At 46.6% G+C, this 21,478-nt stretch overlaps 1 protein-coding gene across 1 annotated transcript in view; it reads left to right on the top strand.

The window, feature by feature from the left end:
- Positions 1–21,478, top strand: part of EFHC2 (EF-hand domain containing 2) — a 204,501-nt gene that overhangs the window by 102,264 nt on the left and 80,759 nt on the right. Inside the window, exons 8-11 of the mRNA XM_058714481.1 lie at positions 3,170–3,335; positions 11,814–11,956; positions 15,024–15,220; positions 17,866–17,996. Coding sequence (XP_058570464.1) covers positions 3,170–3,335; positions 11,814–11,956; positions 15,024–15,220; positions 17,866–17,996 — 637 coding nt within the window. The remainder of the gene's footprint in view (positions 1–3,169; positions 3,336–11,813; positions 11,957–15,023; positions 15,221–17,865; positions 17,997–21,478) is intronic.

The following is a 21,478-nucleotide window of genomic DNA, read 5'->3' as shown; positions in this document are numbered from 1 at the left end:
CCCAGTCCAAAGCCCCGATCCTAATTTTGTCTTAACAATTTTGGCATTCTTTGTATTGAAGCGCTTACTCCCAAATTATGTAAACTTCAGGCCTCCTAAAATCTGGGTCCGTATCTGGGTTACTAGAACATACAGGATGAGCTTTGAGGGGTGCCTGGGTGGCTCAGTCAGTTAAGTGGCTGACTCTTGATTTTGGCTCAGGTCACTGTCTCATGGTTGGTTTGTGAGATCGAGCCCCGTGTCAGGATCTGCACTGATGGTGCGGAGCCTGCTTGGGATTCTCTGTCTCTCTCTCTCTCTCTCTCTCTCTCTCACTCTCTGCCCCTCTCCCGCTCATGTTCTCACTTTCTCAAAATAAATAAACATTAAAAAAAAAAAAAAAGATGAACTTTGAGGTGATTGAAGGCATTTTCCAGCATTGTTTCCAATCGAGATGGCAAATAGTAAATCACAGTGAAGGATCATTAACATTCGTTTTAAAAACATCATCTTTCTGGGGCGCCTGGGTGGCTCAGTTGGTTGAGTGTCCTGACTTTGGCTCAGGTCACGATCTCGTGGTTTGTGGGTTCAAGCCCCATGCCGGGCTCTGTGCTGACAGCTGGGATCCTGGAACCTGCTTCAGATTCTGGGTCTCCCTCTCTCTCTGCCCCACCCTTGCTCGCGCTCTGTCTCTCTCTGTCTCTCAAAAATAAATAAACATTAAAAAAAAATTTAAAAACATCACCTTCCTGTAATTTTGTTGGAATCTAGTTAATCGTGGATAGGCACTCAGTATATTTGCTTTTACAACTCGCTCGGAATGAGAGGAATCAGGCCATTGAAGCGACAGAGGTGTCTCAGAGTTCAGCAGGGTGCCATTTAAGAAGATATTTGGGAAGATGCTGTGTACAAAACTGGTATAATTTTTCATTTATTCAAGGAACATTTTTTTAATATCTGAAGCATGCAAGATGCTGGGATGATGGAAAACCAAAGACAGGAAACATAGGTGCAAGTCCGAAGCCTTGTGGGTGTACACGATTACCCAGAGAAAAAGATGTATGTGCTACGAAAAAGTCAGGCATGATAGAGGGGAACACTCCTCGGCTTCTATACACTAGATGGCGCTGTGGGTGCAGAGGAAAGCTTGAAATTGGTTCTTTTGTTACTTAAATCTGTTGCAAAAATTATGTAGTTGAGAGCAAACAACACTTATAAAACTTGTAATTCTGGCGGGGGGGGGGAGGTATAGAATGCATTCTTAATTATTTTGTGATTCAGCATATGTCCTCTTTTGGTTACACTATTCAGATTTGTACGCAGAGTCGTATGTATGCATGTGTCCCCTTGTTAGAAGAAACTGATCACGCCCCGATGTGCTGCTAATCACACAGTTTTCCCTGCCATCCTGACAGGGTCCTTTCCCTGAAATGAAGGTACCAGTCAGTGGTGTGTTTGATTTGCCGGTTAACAATAATAGGGGTCAACTGCAGCTCTACCTAATTCCAAGATTTGAACTTTCCTCTTTATTACCAAGATTTTAATTGCCACAAAAATAGCAATAGGAGAGGCTCGCAAGCCACTTCTGTACTGGCTGCCTGGCTGGTCCCTTTCACTGAGCCAGTGAGAAATCTTTGATGGCATTCTCTTCGCCAATATGTCTTCTGTGAACGGTTTCTGTTAGGGCAGAACAATACTCTTTTGGGGATTATGCTCGAGGGGATTTCACACAAAGGCTAAGGAAATAAGGAAGTCTAAGGAAATGTGAAAGTTGAAAATGTTTTCAAATCGGGAGTTAGAAATAGCCTCGGACCCTTAGCCTTTTGATCTATCAGTAAAAAAACAAAACAAAACCCTCAATTCGAAGAGTTTGGTTGCCTTGGATGACAAATGGATGTGTATTTTCCATTATAGAGTTGTGCTTTAAATCTATGCTCTTCTATTGGAAGTCTGACAGCAGAGGGGTGCCTGGATGGCTCAGTCGAGTCGGTTAAATGTCCGACTTCCGCTGTGGTCATGATCTCCCAGTTTGTGGGTTCGAGCCCCACATCGGGCTCTGCGCTGACAGCTGGGAGCCTGGAGCCTGCTTTGGATTCTGTGTCTCCCTCTCTCTCTGCCCCTCCCCTGCGCACGCTCGCTCACTCTCTCTGTCAAAAACAAACAAACAAACAAAAAAAAAAAAACGTTAACAGGGGAAAAGGAAATCTTTGCTTGTACGGAACTCCTTAGAGTCATGAATGTTTTGTTGTGTTTGTTTTCCGAAAGATTCTGGCATTTTCTTTGCCCTTTGTGGTGGGGCAAACACAAGTGACTTGGAAATTATACAGCCTCACAGACGAGTGCCTAACAGCTCCCAGGCAATTACAAATATGTCCCCAGCCCTCTGTCCATCGCTCCATCCTCACAGAAGATGAGTTAAAGAAAAGCAATGACATTTACCCAGAACGCTCCCTTTGAGCAAGTAAGCAGTGGCTATTCTTTCAAGTTTTGTGTATTTGTTTTCAGCTTTATTCTTGGTTTTCTGCCTCCATCACATCTGAGTACAATTGCAACCTGGAGCCGTGGCTGGTGAGAAGTTTTGATTTGGTTTTGTAACTCAATGGGGAAGTGCCATGGCCTGGAGTTGAGTTAGAGGAAAAGAGAGAGGTCTGAAGAAGGGGACGCAGGAGGAGGGGATGGTGCATGGGGAAGGTAAAGGCAAAACAGTGAGGAATCAGGCCTGTTTGGAAAGGAGTTTGATTAGGGAGTGTTGACTGAAGACGGGAGAGGGCTAAATTCCAGGTTAAAATCTGGGATGGGCGGGTGGCAGAACGTTCCAAGTTTGAATTTTCATATCATTGGGAAAATCACAGAAGGACAGAAAAGAGTCAGAAATGGGGATGTGATGACAAAAGAGAAATGTTTACTTACTTGACATAGGCAGTTTCTTTTTCCTTTCTCTCTTTTGAACCAATGGCGATTATTGAGTGACTTCTTTGGTTTCTGTAAACATGATTGAAACCTACCCTCCGAGGATTTTGCTGTGTTTTCTTTGAAAGAGTTTAAAATAGTCCATCTTGAAAACATAACAAACCTTTCAAAACAGCCACAATCGGGGCAAAAAAACCAAAAAAAAAACCAAAAAAAACCCAAAGCAACCCAAACCAAAATAAAAACCATTGACGTCTCGTTTGCCTTTGTTTTGTTACAGAGAACTTTACCTCGATTTCGTGCAAGGCTCCTCCTCCTCCAAAGATAGAAAGGAAATTTCCACCTTATAACGGCTTTGGTTCCGAAGAGGACTCTCTCCGCACTTGCATAGGCCTTGTGCCCACACCTCATCAGAGGAACTTTAAGAAGTTCATGGAGAAGAACAGGTGCTTGAGGGAACCATGATTTGGGTCTGATCTTTCCCAGATGTGTTGGGTTTATACTGTAGGCCTCATGGTGGAACTGATGATGCTTAGCCCCATGTAATTCAAAGTCTAGTAACATGCTGTTAGAGCTTTTCAACGAATTTAGTTTTCCCAGGATTCTTGAGACACAGTGGACCTAGAACATTCTATAACTTTAAGGTGTACAGCATAAAGATTGGATATGTATATATGTTGGGAAAAAAAAACGGTCACCACCAGAAGATCAGTTCACATCGGTCACCTCACACAGTTACAACTTTTGTTTTCCTGTCGTGATAAGAACTTTTAAGATCTACTCTCCCAGCAGCTTTTAAATACACGATAGGGTATTGTTAACTGTGGTCAGCTTGTCATACATTACGTTCCCAGGACTTCTTGATCTTCTATAGCTGAAGGTTTGTACCTTTTGACCCCCCTCACCCATTTTCCCAACCCCCAGCCCACCCACCCCCAAGTCTGGCAACCACCAACCTGATCTGTTTCTAGGAGTTGGGTTTTTTGAGATTCCACGTGGAAGTGAGATCATGTCTTTCTCTGCCCGACTCATTTCACTTAGCTTAATGCCCTCAGTGTCCATCCGTGTTGCTGTAAATGGCAGGATTTCCTCCTTTTTTTACGGTTGGATAATATTCCATTGCAGATATATGCCACATCTTCTGTATCCATTCATCTGTCGCTAGACGCCTTAGGTTGTTACCCTGTCTCGTTTCCTCCGGATATATTCCCGGAAATAGAATTACTGGCTCATGTGGTGGTTTTAAGTTTTTTGAGGACCCTCCCTACTCTTTTCCATCGCGGTTGCCCCAGTTCACATTCCCATTAACAGGGCACGGGGGATCCCTTTCCACATCCTTACCAATGAATGGTCATTTGATTTCATTATCTTTTATTTCTACTTTTTTAAAAAGACGGAACACTTCCTGAATTTGCCGGTCATCCTGATGACCAAGGGACCATGCTGATCTCTGGATTGTTCTAACGCTAGTATGTGTGCTGCTGAAGTGAGACCCCCGGGTGATTATTTTATTTTATTGATTTATTTATTAAAAAATTTTTTTTTAATGTTTGTTTATTTTTGAGACAGAGAGAGACAGAGCATGAATGGGGGAGGGTCAGAGAGAGAGGGAGACACAGAATCTGAAGCAGGCTCCAGGCTCTGAGCTGTCAGCCCAGAGCCCGACGCGGGGCTCGAACTCACGGACCGTGAGATCATGACCTGAGCCAAAGTCGGACGCCCAACCGACTGAGCCACCCAGGCGCCCCAATTAATGCTGTTTTAATTTGAGAGGTTTGGTTGAGTTTCGTAACTGTAGATTGCTCCCATGGGTGAATATAATTTCAAAAGCTGGACTTTGAAAATTATTCCTGATATACACAAGGAAAAATCTGCCCCTCCCATCAATATGTATAGAATGTGGGAACTGCCCATGGGTGCTGTTTACTTCTGCAGGGAGAGCAGGCCCTGGTGAGGGAAGTTGGGGGAAAAAGTGGGAAAATGTCGCAGACGTTTGAATAGGATGTGGGCTGAACATTGAAGTCCTGTGTGAGGGAAATACTGAGTCAGGAGAACGGGTGGAGAAAAATACTAAAGGGAACGTGTAGTAAGACCAGTGGAGGAGAAGAAAAAGCATTCTGAATTTGATCAAATGTAAGGAGATAAGATATGATTGTAGAACATTAAAAAAAATTTTTTTTTCAATGTTTGTTTATTTTTGAGAAAGAGAGCGAGCACGAGTGGGGGAGGGGCAGAGAGAGAGGGAGCCACAGAATCCGAAGCAGGCTCCAGGCTCTGAGCTGTCAGCCCAGAGCCCGACGCGGGGCTCGAACCCACGAACCATGGGATCATGACCTGAGCCAAAATCGGATGCTTAACTGACTGAACCACCCAGGCACCCCTGATTGTAGAACATTTTGACACAGAGGGAACAGTAGTTTTGCTGTGTTGGTAAAAATGCCGAAAATATATGGAGAATCGTATAGGGTGTCTAAAAGGCTATCTTTGCCATCATGTGATGACCTTTACTTTTTAAGAAATACTCCTTTACTTTTAAGGACTTTAGAGTCCTGTTTTTTAAGTTTTGGAATTAATGCTACACCAAGTGTGGCCCCCACACTGGTTAGAAATCTTAATTCTTGGGCCTCAAGAATTTAGACCTACTAAAGGCAGAAACTCTGGCGGTGGGGGTGGGTGGGACCCGGTGGGACCCGGCACTGTGTTTTAACCAGCCTTCCAGGGGGTTCTGATGGGCACCAGGCTTTGAGAGCCACTGAATCCCGTCACTTAAGAGGGACACCAGCTCATACTCCACCCCCCTTCTAGATAATAGAGTTTGCAGTGAATTTCCAGAGCTGGACTTCCAATGGATACTTTTCACTAACTGCTGTTTTTCAGGGCAGCTACCCGAAGGAGGCGGGCAAGAAGAATGTCCAATTGTAAAAGGAGAGGGAATTTTTCTTATAAGTAAACAAGATGAAATATGATCTAGGGTGTTGCTTCTGGAACCCGGGGGGAAAACAGCTCCCCGTGGGTAGTTGCCTTAGTCTCTCTTTCTGTCTACACCGCATCAACTTGCCCACAGAGCACTGACTGTAGACAGCATTCCACGTCCTTGTCATGCTGTTGTGGCTGGACAATGGTGGTACAGGCACAAATGTGTCTAATTTTGTTTCTTTCTGTCCACTGCTCGTTCTGTGCCAGGAATACGCTTCCCTCAGGCTCCTCCCACACAGTGACCTTGTTTCCATAGTAACTGGCACATTCAGCGGGAGACTTACACAGGAGTTTGAATAACCCAAGGTTTTAAAACTGTGAGAACCTAAGGAAGACGATCTCACAAAGCACGCACAACAGTTTCTTGATGCTAATAAACTGTGAATTGAGACGCGCGATTGTATGTGACATATGTTGACTATATGCATATTGCTGTTAAAAATTTTCCTGGGTGCTAATTGTTGCATGAGGTTAATGGTGATCCACCATCCAATGAATCGTTGAAGGAAATCGTTGGGAGTTCCAGATTGAGGCCTGTGAGGTTTTTAATGGAATGGAGACTTTATTTTCTGGGTAAAATTTCACTGTGGTAGCCTGCTGGGCAGATTGTCTAGTCTGACTTGGGAGAACCAGAATAATACCTTTCTTGGTTTTTTTTTTTTTCAAGTTTTTATTTATTTATCTTGAGAGAGAGAGAGCACGCACACACGCACAACCAGGGGAGGACAGAGAGAGAGGGGGAGAGAGGATCCCAAGCAGGTTCTGCTCGGTCAGCACAGAGCCAGACATGGGGGTGGGGGGTGGTGCTCAGCCTCACAAACCGTGAGATCATGACCTGAGTTGAAATCAGGAGTCGGATACTTAACCGACTGAGCCACCCAGGCGTCCCCAGAATAATCTCTTCCTTGCTGCACTGATGGAATTAGTTACTTTGTTCTCTGCGAGCCCACAGTACTCTGCTGATCATACCTTTAGAAATAATAATAGTATAGTATTACCGCTAATAAGCGATTTGTGGTTATGGTATGCTAACTGCTTTATGATACTTGATCTCATCTATTCCTCAAAACAACCTCATGAAGTACATAATATTACTTGTACCCATTCTTCACATGAGGAAACTGAGGCTCAGAGAGGCTATGCAATTTGCCCAAGCTCACACAGCTAATGTTCAGTTGAACTAGGATTTGAGCCCAGAGAGGTCCGACTCCTGGAGTTCACCTTCTTTCCACAGAGGCTGTACTTATCAGGGTGTGTGGCAATTACTTGTTTATGTAATTGTGGTGCCCCCCCCCCCCACTAGATCGAGAGCTCTTTGAGGGCAGGGGCTAGCTTAACTGCTTCCCTCAGAGTCTGAACAGTGCTGGCTGCGGGCTGCGGACTTGGGGCTCATTAAATATTTTGCCCAATAAGAGAAGGAACGGATGAGCAAGGAAGTAAATGGAATACACATTCACCCTTCCAGTTTTTATGGATAGAAGAGACAAATGACTTCCCACCAGGAAAGCTATCATCCCAGACTTGGGCTGTTCATAGCCATCTAGCATCCAAAACTCCACGGCTTAATCTTCATCTCTGACTTGCTTCAGATGTTTTTCCACCTGCTGTCTCCATCAGTCATGCGTTTTTCTTCTCTTAAAAATTTTTTTTTTCTCGTCAATAAAAAGAAATCTTCTCATCTCTTCCAACCAGAAGACTATAGCTCCCCACTGTTTGTGAGGTTTTGAGTAGGTATGGAGCACTGATCTAGGGGGCTTGAGATCCATCAGTGGACAAAACAGACGCAAAGCCCTAGCCTCCTACAACTTACATTCTGGCTGGGGGAGGCAGACAGCGCACAGTTCAGATGATAAATAAGTTTGTTCCGTGAGTATGTAGAAGGTGTTAAATACCACAGGAAAAGTCAAGACTGTAATCAGTTGCTATGAAAAGAATAAAGAGAAACTGGTAGTGTGGGGCTAAGGGACACCCCTGGATTCATTTTTTTTTTTTAAAGCGTGGTCTGGAGCACCTGGGTGGGTCAGTCAGTTACGCATCTGATTTTGGCTCAGGTACGATCTATATCTCACGGTCTGTGAGTTCGAGCCCCGCATCGGGCTCGCTGCTGTCAGCACAGAGCCTGCTTCAGATCCTCTGTCTCCCTCCCTCTCTCTGCCTCTCCCACTTGCTCGTGCTCTCTCTCTCTCTCTCAAAAATATACTTAAAAAAAATAGCACGGTCTGGATGGACCTTACTAAGGAGGGGGAGGAAATCTGTTCTAGGCAGAAGGAAGAGCTGGTGTAAGGACCCAGAGCAAGGAACAGGCTAACTGGATAGAACACATGAGTGAAGGAACAGAGTAGACCGATTAAGAGAGGTAATAGAGGATCAGATCCTATAGGACATTGTAGACCATTATAAGGATTCTTTTGACTTCAAGTGATAAGGGGAGCCTTTGGGAAGGTAGAGCAGGGGAACGACTTGATCTCATTTATATACTAAAAGAATCACTCCAGGGGCGCCTGGGTGGCTCCATCAGTTGAGCGTCCAACTCTTGATTTCGGCTCAGGTCGTGGTCCCAGGGTTATGGCGTTGAGCCCTGCGTCGGGCTCTACACTGAGTCTGGAGCCTACTTGAGATTCCCTCTCTCCCCCAGCCCTGCCCCTCTCCCCGAGTCGCACGTGCTCTCTAAAATAAAAAATAAAAAAACCACTCTAGCTGCAGCGTAGAGAGTAGACCGTAGAAAGGCGATGGTAGGAGTAAAGATTAGTTCAGAGGCTACCGCAGCGGTCCAAGAGAAAAGTTACGATGGCTCGGACCTGGGTGGGTGCCGTGGAAGTGACGAGACAGCAGATTCCAGAAATATTCTGAAAGGTTGAATTAATGGGATTCCCTGACAGATTTGGACTGGAGGTCTGAAAGAAGAGAGGTGTTTGTAAAGATGACTCCCAAGGTTTTGACCTGAGCCACTGGAAGGATAGAGTTGCCATCTACTGAGAGGAGAAAGACTATAGGTAGAGTAGGTGTGGGGCGAGAACAGAAGTTCAGTATGGGCACAAGTGAAGTTTGAGATGTCTCTTCGCTATCAAGTGGAGATACTGAGTAGGCAATTGGATATATATACAGCTCTGCGGTTTGGGAGACAGGTCTGAGTTAGAGACTGAAGTTTGGAAGTCATCAGCATGGGATTTAAAGACCTAATATTAGAAGAGATCACCAAGGGAGTGAATATACACTGAGAAGTGGATGACCAAGCTATTCCTTGTAGAGTACCGTATTTATAAAAACAAAAGAGCAATCCACGTAGAGGTGGGCCTGTGCAGTTCAAACCCGTGTCGCTCAAGAGTCAACTGTATGGTGTAGGTGGTTACGGCAAATACCTGTAGGGGTGTGTGTTTGAACCTGGCCGTGGCCCGGAAAGCCAGGTCGAGCAATATAGGTGATATAATAGGAAGCAGGGAAAATGCTAGTTTTTCGAGCGCTGGGAGTATTGTGATAAAAAGAGAGTTTAGACAGTTTTGATAATTAGTTTATTAGTCAAGGAAATAGCTGAAGATACTAACAGTGTTTTTCAAAGTGTGCTCTGGGGGACCGCTTCATCAGAATCTCCCGGGGAGCTTATTAAAAATGCAGGTTTCTGGAGATGCAAGCTAACTACCGAATCCGTATCTCTGGGGGGGTAGGACTCTGGATTCTGTATATTTAACAGCTTCCCCGGGTGACCTTTAAACACAACAAAGTTTGTGAACCGCGGCTCTAAAGATTTTGTTTGAGTAAATCATATTCCTGACTGATGAGTTCTCCAGAACACAAGACGTAGGTGAACAAATGGCATTTTCAATGTGAAAAACCCACACTAACCATCCACACTTCTAAATGTATGGAAGTTCTAAGAAGCTAAGTTTACAGTAGTGTCCGTTTGGCCTGACGTTACACTTCCTTCAGTTGTTTGGGTGGTATTTCAGGTATCTGTAACAGTTAATGGGTCTTTCATGAGACAGGGGTTATATAATCTGTTACTTACTATCTTTTTAAGGTTTATTTATTTTTGAGAAAGACAGTACAAGTGAGGGGCAGAGAGAGAGAGACAATCCCAAGCAGGCTCCACACTGTCCGTGCAGAGCCCGATGCAGGTTCGTGAGAACCATGAGATCATGACCTGAGCCAAAATCAAGAGTCAAATGCTTAGCCTACTGAGCCACCCAGGTGCCCCCATAATCTGTTACTCACAAATCCATTTACGCACCAGAGAAGATGGTTGGCCAGGTATAGCTGCCCCCATGCTATCTGAGGTCTGTCTGAAGCCACAGAAACTAGGAAGGAAGAAGACAGAGCTGTGGGCACCTGGCTGTTTGGCCCGGGCTACCCTAAGGCTAGCCTCCCAAACTGCTACTTTGCATCTCCCGTGAGGCCTTACGCCAACATAGCTGGGAATTTGGTACCACGCCTTTTCAGCCGTTTCTTTAGACACTTGGGGGAAAGGGGCAGAGAAAGGCAAGTCGGAAATACGATTTTTGTTGCTGTGTCTTCGTCGCTGTGACCGCAGGGAAAGGATAATTTTCGGCATAGGAGAATCTGAAAGCGGGGGGCCTCCCTGCTTGGAGCTGTGACAGGGAAGTGATGAAGTTCATGGTTTATTTTACTCTGTGCCTCCTTGAGGCAAGGATTTTGATGATCAAACTCCTCCCCGAGGGTTTAGGATTTTACAAAGGCCACCTTTTACCAGCTGATATCCACAGCCATGCTTCTCCTGATGGACCATGAATTAATTTTAATTTCTTCAATGACCAGGCAGTGAACTTTGGGAACTTTTTTTTTTTTAAGTTTTATTTATTTATTTTGAGTGAGTGTGCTTGCAAGCTGGGGAGAGGCAGAGAGAGAGAGAGAGAGAGAGAGAGAGAGAAAGAGAATCCCAAGCAGGCTCTGTGCTGTCAGGGTGGAGCCTGATGCAGGGCTCGAACTCCTGAACCGTGAGATCGTGACCTGAGCTGAAACCAAGAGTCAGATGCTTAATCGACTAAGCCACCCAGGTGTCCCTGGGAACTTTTGATTCTAGAATTTGATCCCTTCTTCCATCTACCGGACTGTTGTATTCTAAGTGCAAGTTTCAATCTATGTGGGTCTTTTAACAACTTTCTACATTTATTGGGTACCTACAATGCAAAAAATGTTATATTAGACGATGGTTTATAAAGACACGTAATAGGCGCTCACAGTATGGGTGATATGTGTTATAAAGGGGCGGGTCTATCATATTTAATGTAGTACAGGGGGCACTTCCCCTGGCCGTCTAAAGAATAAGGGATATTTTAACTAACTGAGAAAACTGCTCTGCATCTGGATCGAAAGCCTTAATAAGAAGGTGGTTGAACTTTTTTTCAACTTCAGAGAGTTTATATCACTATCCAAACTGTAGCACATCCCGTGGATGGGGGAGATGGGTGAAGGGGGTCAACAGGTACAAACTTCTAATTATGAAACAAGTCCTGGGGATGTAATATACAGTATGGTGATTATAGTTGATAATACCATATTGCATGTTTGAAACTTGTGAAGAGAGTAGATCTTAAAAGTTCTCATCACAAGAGACTCTTAAATACTGAGAACAAACTGAGGGTTGAAGGGGGGTCGGGGGGAGAGGGGAAAGTGGGTGATGGGCATGGAGGCGGGCACCTGTTGGGATGAGCACTGGGTGTTGTATGGAAACCAATTTGACAATAAATTATATTTAATAATAATAAAAGATCTCATCACAAAAAACACAACACATAACTATGTGATGACAGATTGTGAGTAGACTTATTTTGGTGACCATATTGAATCATTATGTTGTATACCTGAAACTGATAACCATGTTGTAAGTCAGTCATACTGCAGTTAAAAATATATATATATAGCACACCTTTTGCAAGTTTTTTTAATTTTAACATATGTAATAAGGCTGTAACTCTCATTTCTCTTCCATTTAGGTATGGCAACATAAGCAATATACTCCGGTTTTTTGCAAAACTAATCACACCCAAACGTGTGGAACGGGACAGGATGTTTGTCATTTCGTACTTTCTCAGCGATGACACGATTTCAGTGTTTGAACCTATAGAGAGGAATTCAGGTAAGAGACACAGCTCTCTTGCAATTTTCTCAGAACAAGTAGCTGTCTCTTCATTTTTTTTTTTAACGTTTATTTCTTTATTTTGAGAGAGAGCATGCGCGCATGAGCTGGGTAGGGGCAGAGAGAGAAAGAGACAGAACCCCAAGCAGGCTCTGCCCTGTCAGCACAGAGCTTGACGCGGGGCTCAATCCCATGAGCCATACGATCATGACCTGAGCGGAAATCAAGGGTCCGACGCTTAGCCGACCGAGCCACCCAGGCTCCCCACAGCCATTTCATTTTGAAAGTTAGAGAGCCTGGTCTGATTTTATGGCCTAGATGACTAAGATCGTGGCTTTCTTCTTCTTCCTTTTTTTTTTTTTTTTAACCACTGAACTTCACTTTACAAAGATCTCTTAAATGGGAACCCAGACATATAAAATGATGAAAGAGGAACAGTTTGGTTGACTCAGGGCTGGGGGACTCTGGATGCTTCCTTCTGGATACTGTCCCCCTTTCCTCTGTGGCCTCTGAGGTTCCTCTGTGGAATCCAGGAGCTTCAGAATCATGGTCTGTCTACCACCAGTTCCACCCAAACACAGCAAGACGAGGAAATCTGTATTTTTGAGTACCACGTGTAAAATTTTTGCATAACTCTAAGACAGTCCCAGATTAACAGATTTCATCTTCAGTGCCTCCCTTCCTCTGGCTTCTCTGTCCATCTGAGGCTCAGGCCACGGTTCCAGCACCCGGGGGCACGGAACGCGTCTCTGCAGCGTGCTGATACCGTGGACGTGGCTGAGGAGAACCACTGATTTTGACTCCCCGAATTATGGAACTGCAGGGCTCTGTTCTTTGTCCCAACACGCTGAAAACTTGTATCTGTGCTGAAGGCACATCTGGGAAGAATCATCAGTGGTGTGCTGGAGAACCGGCTCTCTGAAAACAATTTAAAAAGGCCCAATTTGTCAAAACATTTGCCAACTGCCATGGTTGTAGTCCATTTCAAGCAAGCAACACTAACAACTGGCTTGCAAAATCCCTAAAAATTTAACAAGCGGCCATTATGAGCTTGTATGAGCCATTCTGCACACCGATGAATAATGAATGATTTGTAGAGTTAAGGCTGCGTAGTGATCTGAATAAGGGATCAACTCTTAAAATACGAAATCACATAGGAGTCATGCTCTTCAGGGTCAAAAGATCAACCCTGGGGGCGCCCGGCTGGCTCAGTTGGTAGAGCATGTGACTCTTGATCTCAGGGTGGGAAGTTCAAGCCCCGTGTCGGGTGGGGAGCCTATAAAAAAAAAAAAAAAACAACAAAACTGTACATCTAGAGTGGGGAAGAGTCTGGCCAAACAGATTGTAGCACTCAGAAAACAGGGTGCTGGAAATCAACTATAAGCTTACTAATTATAGTAGCAGCCGTGATTGAGTACCCACTGTTACCCTTACAAGAACTTTATGAGGTTTTGTGTTAGTCTGGACCCTCCAGGGGGCAAACCTCAAGATGAGACTGAACGTACAAGAGATTTATTAGGGGAAATGCTGGCGAGGGAAATTGTAGAAGGAGCCCGAAGAGGCCAGAGAGCTGACGGACAGCAGTGCCTGTCTGACTCCTGTGACGGACAGAGGGAAGGAAGAAAGGAAAGAGAATGTCTTAGGTTGCAGGGAGCTTCTGAGCACGTTTTAGCAAGGCTGACCAGGAGTCCTGGAGCCAAAGTCGCTCTTTGGAGGGGCCTCCCTCTTGCAGGAATGGGCCTACGTCAGTATCCCTGCCTTACCCAGCAGGCTGTGGGAAGCGTGACCTCGGTCCAAACCCCGGGGGTGGCTTTCAGAGCCTAGCTGCCAAAGCCTTTGCTAACTGCGTTCCCCACAACAGATGACCTGAAAGGCACGTTTTCATAGCCCCCTGCGAATTTCATTCCCATTTGATTGGTGAGAATTCAGAGGGGTTCAGAGACGTGCAATAACTCCTGAAGATCATCCAGCAAGGTACAGAGCCAGGCGCTCTCTTTGGCTATAAAGCCCGCGTCTTTCCACCACCTCTCATTTCTGAATGTGTCAGGAGTGGGATGAAGCTGACCCCCGAAGTTCATCTGGCTTCGTGCTGTACTCCGATGCCTTGAAGGTTTCAAATCAGCATCCATTAGAAGATACCGGATTCCCATCTTGAGTTCTCATTGCTTTGCAAGAGGCAAAAAGCAAATAACCCCCAGAGGAGAGCAGATGAAATGGTCAGAATTCCGGAAAGTAAGAAATGTGTGGCATTGCTACAAGAAGCAAAGATATGTAGCCTGTAGGAAAAGTAAAAAAAAAAAAAAAAAAAAAAAAAAGTTCTGGGACTCCCATAGTTATCTTCAGACAGTTAAGTAAGCTCCTTTCCAAAAGCAGGGCATTTTCGGGGCGTCTGGGTGGCTCGGTCGGTTGAGCGTCCGACTTCGGCTCAGGTCGTGATCTCACGGTCTGGGAGTTCGAGCCCCGCGTCGGGCTCTGTGCTGACAGCTCAGAGCCTGGAGCCTGCTTCAGATCCTTTGTCTCTGACTCTCCCTACCCCTCCCCCATTTGTGCTTGTGCATTCGCTCTTTGTGTGTCTTTCTCTCTCTCTCTCAAAAATAAACATCAAAAACGGCATCGTCTATTTAAGCTGCACGTTGCAATAAATATAAGACGCCATCTGGGACAAATAGGTGGAAATAAGCTCAGGTAAGGAACGTTCTACGTGGTACTATCCAAACGTGCTCTAAAGCTGAGTATCTTCCTGAGGCCCCAGTTCCCGGTATGCTGCTGGTTATATAGCAGGCAACTTGCTCCGTGTTTATTTAAGCGTTTGGTTTGGGGAAGGGAGCAGAGAAAGGAGAGAAAAGGCTGGAATGCCACACCTCTTTTTCCTCTCCACATTCACCTAGGGAGTCTGTTGTTCACCCACTGACTCATTCTCCCCTCAAGTCTGAGAAGAATAGGCAGCTGTGAGTTCACAGGCTAAGTCGTCCGCTCTTGTGTTTGAGCACGAAGTCCCTCAAAAGGCACGTTGTATGGTTCTTTGAAGAATAAAGGCTACTCATTAAACTCTTTGCTTTCTCTGTAGGGTTTACTGGTGGGATGTTCTTGAAAAGAATTCGTGTTAAGAAGCCTGGACAAGAAGTCTTTAAAAGCGAACTGTCGGAATACATCCAGGCCGAGGACCTGTATATTGGAGCCAGAGTGAACGTGAATGGCTACCTGTTTCATTTGCTCAACGCTGACGAGTATACCTTACGCTACATGGAGGAGAATTCAGATAAGGTGGGCCGCCCGTATGAGTCCTGACTCGCCTCTCCGCACGCTGTAGTCCGTGTTTCTCCTTCTCCGGGTCCGGGCTCCTTCATCCTGCCACCAGTTTCACATTGTGCACTCGCACACGTGGGCATGAATAATGGATCGGCGCGACTTGGCCACGGGTCCCGGCTACTCTGTTTACACGCTGGGCCCTCCGCTGCCCAGCATCGCGGATGCCAGGCACAGGCAGGAGGCAAGCCCGGGGTTGAATCAGGTTTCCTGGGTTTTCTGCTGACGCTGGCAATGTTTTCGTAAAGAAATTTCAGCAACTATAGGGAAGGAAGAAAATCTGGTGCCACACACTGTGCCGTCCCAGCTAATCGGCACCGGCCTGTGCGGAAGGCCAAGCGCTCGAACAAACAGAAACCCCGAGGGAACCTGGATAGTTGCTGGGGTTGCAGCTTTTCCATAACAGGAGCCACCCGAGGCCTGGTTGAGAATTCAAGGACAAATCGGCCACCGTGAGCTCAGAGAGTCTTTCTGTTTGAAGGAAGATGGCAGATGGGTCCTGTTACAATGGACTAGTGTGGCAGTGCTGTTCTGGAAAAATAACACGTTGATAAAATCCCGGTTTTAAGTGTGGACTGGTTTGGTGGGCAAACGTGTATATTTAGGAGTCATCGGTCAGTATTGAAAAATCCGTCTGGGAGCGCCTAGGTGGCTCGGTAGGTTAAGCGTCCGACTCTTGGTTTCGGGTCAGGTCATGATCTCACAGCTTCTTGGGTTCGAGCCCCGCATCAGGCCCTGTGCTGATAGTGCGGAGCCTGCTTGGGATTCCCTCTCTCTCTGCCCCTCCCCCACTGGTGCTCGCTCGCTCTCTCTCTCTCAAAACAAACCTTAAAAAAAAAAAAAAAAAGAAAAGAAAAACCTGCCCAGAAACAATTTATTTTCAAAGTCTGCCTGCAGGGGCAGCTGGGTGGCTCGTCTGGTTGGGCAACCAACTGTTGATTTTGGCTCAGGTCCTGATCCCAGGGTTGTGGGATCGAGCCCAGCATCCCCCTTGCGGGCATGCACTCTATCTCTCGAATAAAAAAATAAACTGTCTGCCTGTAAGAGACAGAGGAATTGAGAGAGAATCCCAAGCAGGCTCTGCACTGCCAGCACGGACCCCGATGTGGGGCTTAATCTCATGACCATGAGACCATGACCTGAGCTGAGATCAAGAATCGGGCGCTTAACCAGTTGAGCCACCCAGGCGCCCCCCTCTGCACAGTCTGTCTTGACGGGAGTCCCAGGCTGCGCCCCGCCGCCCCCCCGCCCAGGGTTGCCACACCATTTCTCCATTGGCGGTGTAAGGACTTGGGGTTATCATAAAACTGTGAACCAGCAGCCCTTCAAAAGCGCTGAATTCAGGTGAGTGGCTTGAAAACAGGGCAGTTAGACTTTTGGAGACCAGTAGGCTCAGCTAGGAAACCTGACTGCACACTCACTGGCCGGAAGGCCTTAGACATGGTTCCAGAAACATGCTTGTAATCCAGACCATTTGTATATCAAAGCAAATTTCAAGAACCGTGGGCTCAGTTGTGGTCACGTGACATTTGTCATCACGTACTATTCGAATTGCAAGAGATCGCTTCTTTATCACGGTAAAATGTATGAGAAATGTTTGCTCCTCGTGCGGAACCCTCGCGGAACAAGTTACTTGCGATCCAAGGATTTACTATAGTTGTAAGATCTCAAAGGCTCTTCTTCTTCCGGAAAGATAAAAGCGGGGTGTAGGACATTATCTAATATTGGCATCCCAAGTGAAACCTGCCTTATTTGAAAACTATGCTTAACAAGGTCTTTCTAAGCAGAGGGAGATTAACATACTCTTTAATATCAATCTGAGGAGTCTTTTCAAAAGAGCATATGAGATCCAATCATGGAAGTAGATGAGAGGAAGTGCAAAAAGGTGGGGGAGGGTAAGGGGCTGCCGTAGGTCCCAAACCCCCTGGTGGAAGAGAGATCTTTATACTAAATTGTAACATCAGTGTTTTTAATCTTCGTATTTAGTGTGTCTCTCTCTCTCTCTCTCTCTTTTAGCTCTTAGCTGTAATTATTTATAAGTTTATGCTTTACTGGATTGAATAAGAAGTATTTTGGCAGAGTCAAAAACCTCATCACAGGGTAGGAGACAGGAACTGGGGACTGCCGGTGAGCGAATGTCAGAGGATTACAGTGTGTGTGGATCTCCTGACACCTGACAGGCCATTAGTCCTGGGGGACCCACTCTTAAGATCTGGAGAAAATGGGGATCTACTTACCCAACCTTGAATCCCCATTCTCTCCATTAGGGTCTCCCGACATATTGGGCCAACGTCCAAGGGTTCAGGGGAGAAGGCTGAGGTGGGAGGAGACATTGTTTTCTGATTCCTGTGGCCTACTGTCCCTTAAGCTCATTTCTCTCTGATCTGGGCCTGAGCCAATGCCACTCGTTGTCCTAAAACTGTAACTGAAGAGGTTTAATTCTAGCCTTGTCTTCTCTGTGTTGGTCTCCACGGAAAGCCGTGCCCAGCTGCCTTCAAGTTCAGAGCATGGAGTCTCTTTGCTGGCCATCAGAAAGACGGGGCCCCATGTGTCTCAGGCATGTTTAAATACCTTCCTTTCTTCTCTCCCCCCCTCCCCCCCAGTTTCCTATGAGCAGCATTGAACTTGTCCTACAAAAGCTGAAAGAAGAACAATCAAAATCCAGAGAGCTCAAGCAGGTATTTAGAAATGCTGACCCCAAGCTTACAAAGAGAGTGGATTATAATACATTCAGGTAAGCCAGAATTGTGCTAGCAATAATCTGTTTGCCCTTCAAGATCCCCCAAAGAGCGAAGAACAGTTTCTTCCCTAGTGCTTCCTAACTAATTTACTATGTATTTTTATTATTGTTATTGTTGTTGTTGTTAGGGCTTGACATTTCTTTGGGTCCATGCCTTTGTGATCAAGTTTGGCCCATTGCTAGTAAAGATTTATGCATTTGCACGTAAAAGAAGTTTGTAGGCAAGAACAGAGAGACAAAAGCATTGAAAGTTCTGTTGTCTTGTGAATCTTGGCGATGAAGGCTTGAGGGGTGGCTGTGAGAGTGCATCAGAGTGAGAGAGGCAGAAGAAAATGCAGCTCAGGGCACCTCTCCGAAATCTGGGGAACAAAGGAAGGGCCAGCTCCCCAGGAATGTGATCCAGTTGGAAAAGAGAGTGGAAACTTGTCCTCATTATCAGGCAAGAGGTGATACATACGTTTTGAAAAACCTAAAAATCTAGAAATCGAGGGGAAAATACACAGCGGTAGTTAGAACTGTACCAAGAGATCATGGACAATAAAGGTTTTCTCTAAGGTAGAGCTGAATTCTGGGACTGTCCAGTGGCTGACCCCGGGCACATTGCCAAACGGTGGAAACCCAGGGAAATTCAAATTCAGGATCTAGTACAATTGTGAGACTTCTTAGCCTTGAAAGCGAAGTGAATGGAGCGTTCAGGAGAATGTAAATTAAATCAGGGGTGGGAGGACAAAGAGGACTTTCTCTTTAGGCTGAGAATTCTGGCTCCTGAAAACAATAGTGGCTGAGAGCTATTTAGGAAACTCGCTTGCCGACCAATGAGGATGTGAGCCCAGGAGAGGCTGGCAGGGAGGTCTTCCAACTTTGCGTCTGGAGTCGCCTGTTGCATCAGTACCTGGTGACCTGAGGCCACCGTCAGGCCCAAAGTGCCCCCCAGCCTCCCGTGTTGTTTTGACAGAGCTCTTTTGTGTCCCCGAAATGTTCTCTTGAGAGAAGCGGTCGGGACATATTTTTGTTGTTTGGCATCGCCAACCTTCTGGGATCAATAAGAACTCATGGCTCTTTGTTATTGTTCGTAGTAGTACACATGTTTGTGGCCTTTTGGAAAATAAACGGAGACAGAGAAAAGAGCAAAGACAATGGCTTAGGCCGTGGACTAATGGAAAGCAGTAGGGGAGGAAACACATTTCCATCAGAGATGAGGGAGTGGCTTTGTTTGGTTATTTTGTGTCCTTTTTGAAAAAGCATCCGTTCTCCCAACACTCTAGCAGAGCCTGTTGGAAACACTTTAGAGAGTTGATGGGACTTTGGGGGAGGCACTTGGGCCAGGCAGGAGATCCAAGGAGTTTGAAAAGTTGCTCTGCAGATGGAGGCCTGACCCCTAACCGTGGGTGGAATAAAGGACCGCCAGGCTGTGTGATTGAGGACAGCCTCGAGGCGTCGGGTGCTCAGAAGGAACCAGCAACCCCCCCCCCCCCCGCACCGCCTCCCCCTCCCCTCCCCCGTCTTTAGACCCTCTCCTGGCCGGGAATCCCTTAAGATGAAAACCAGATCAGGTCATGCCCGGCTGGCAGAACCCTTCAGTGCCCTGCCATCGTGCTTACGGTAAGACCCAGACATCTTCGTGCAGCCGGCCCGGGCCCCGAGTGTTGTGACTCTGTTTGTATTTCCACTGTTATCACCTCTTGTTCCCCAGCCCTGTCCTCTGGCCTTGCTGGCTGCCGCTCAGTTTCTCAGACGCGTCAAGCACTTTCCCGCCTCCAAACCTATGCGCGCGCTGTTCCCTCCGCTTGGAACACAGATTGTGCCATACCACGGTCCTTTTCACTGCAAACTCCAAGACTCCTCTTAAGAGGTTTTTTTTTTTTTTTTTCTTTCTAATGCTTATTCATTTTTGAGAGCGAGAGCGAGTGCGAGTGAGGAAGGGGCAGAGAGAGAGAGGGGTGGGGGGACAGAGGATCTGAAGCAGGCTCTGAGCTATGAGCCCAGAGCCCGACACGGGACTCGAACTCAGGAACCGTGAGATCATGGCCCGAGCCGCAGTCGGATGCTTGACCTCCTGAGCCACCCAGGCGCCCCTAAGACGCCTCTTCAACGGCACTTCCTCTGCGGGGCTTTCTTTCTGATTATCCTGCCTAAAGCCTGTCACTCCCTGTTATCCTTACCCTTCCGTTGGTAGTTTTCACAGCGCTGAGTACAACTTGCAGCTACTCTATTTGGACAGCCGTATGGGCGCGTGTGTGCTTGGGTGTCTTCTCCTGTGAGAACGGAGAAGGTTCCTGAGGGCCAGGCACCTCCACGGTCCTATTCACGGCCCTATCCTCGGCACCTAGCGCTGGGCTCAGCGAATGTCATAGTTCCCGAGTGGAATGCCGAACTGCCGAACTGGCACTGTCTGCAGATGAGCATGTAGATCAGGAGGCAGGACGTCCTGGTCAACATGACATGTTTGGGGTCAGGCACTGTGCCTTCTGTGCTTGTGGGCCCCTAGCTTAATTTTTGAGAGAGAGAGAGAGAGAGAGAGAGAGCGAGAGCGAGCGCGAGGGGGGAGGGGGCAGAGAGATTGGGAGACACAGAACCCAAAGCAGGCTCCTCCCTGTCCGCGCCGTAGGGGCTCGAACCCATGAACCGCGAGATCGTGACCTGAGGCAAAGTCGGACGCTCAGCCGACTGAGCCACCCAGGCACCCCTTCACCTCTCTCTCTTTTGTTCCTTACACCCTTTCCCAGGCAAAGGCGAAGGAACTCACGGCCAGTCTCCGTCACACCACACAAGATTTAGTTCTGGGTGCTCTCACTAGCTCATGTTTTTCTTTCACTTATTTACGTGTGTATGTCTGGGTGTGTGTTCCGACTCTTCTCACCAGAAGGTGACCTCTTGGAGAGCAGGGACACTCCCTTCCTGGTTTTCTGCTTGAGCCTCAGCACTTTTTACAGTGTCTGGCACGTAGTAGGGCCGGAATGAAAATTCGTTGAGTGGCCACATCTCATCCTGCCCTCACTGCTTTGACTGCTGCCTCGGGGCTGATTTCTGCCTACTCGGTCCTCAAGCTCAGACCCTTCTCTTGAGCTGTACATCTGGAAATATGAATGCCTCCAGGACATTTCCCCATTGGATGTGCCTTAGGCATCCCAAAATAACTTTTTCTCAGTTGACCTCATTTTCTTCTCCTCTAAAGTTGTACCTGGGGACCCTATCTTGGTAATAGCCACCACACTTGTGCCCAGGGCCCGGGGCCAGGGCCTGACTTTTCTCTGTCTTCTCTTCTGTCTTGACCTCTCCTACCCACCTTGAAACTATACTTACTTTTTTTTTAATGTTTTTATTTATTTTGAGACAGAGAGAGAGCATGAGCAGGAGAGGGGCAAAGAGAGAGGGAGACGCAGAATCCGAAGCAGGCTTCAGGCTCTGAGCTGTTAGCACGGAGCCCGACGCGGGGCTCGAGCTCACGGACTGTGAGATGATGACCTGAGCCGAAG

This window comes from Neofelis nebulosa, chromosome X (genome assembly GCF_028018385.1).
Source record: "Neofelis nebulosa isolate mNeoNeb1 chromosome X, mNeoNeb1.pri, whole genome shotgun sequence".
Lineage (NCBI taxonomy): Eukaryota > Metazoa > Chordata > Mammalia > Carnivora > Felidae > Neofelis > Neofelis nebulosa.
The sequence above is the reverse complement of the archived record's forward strand: the minus strand, read 5'-3'. Positions and strand labels throughout refer to the sequence as shown.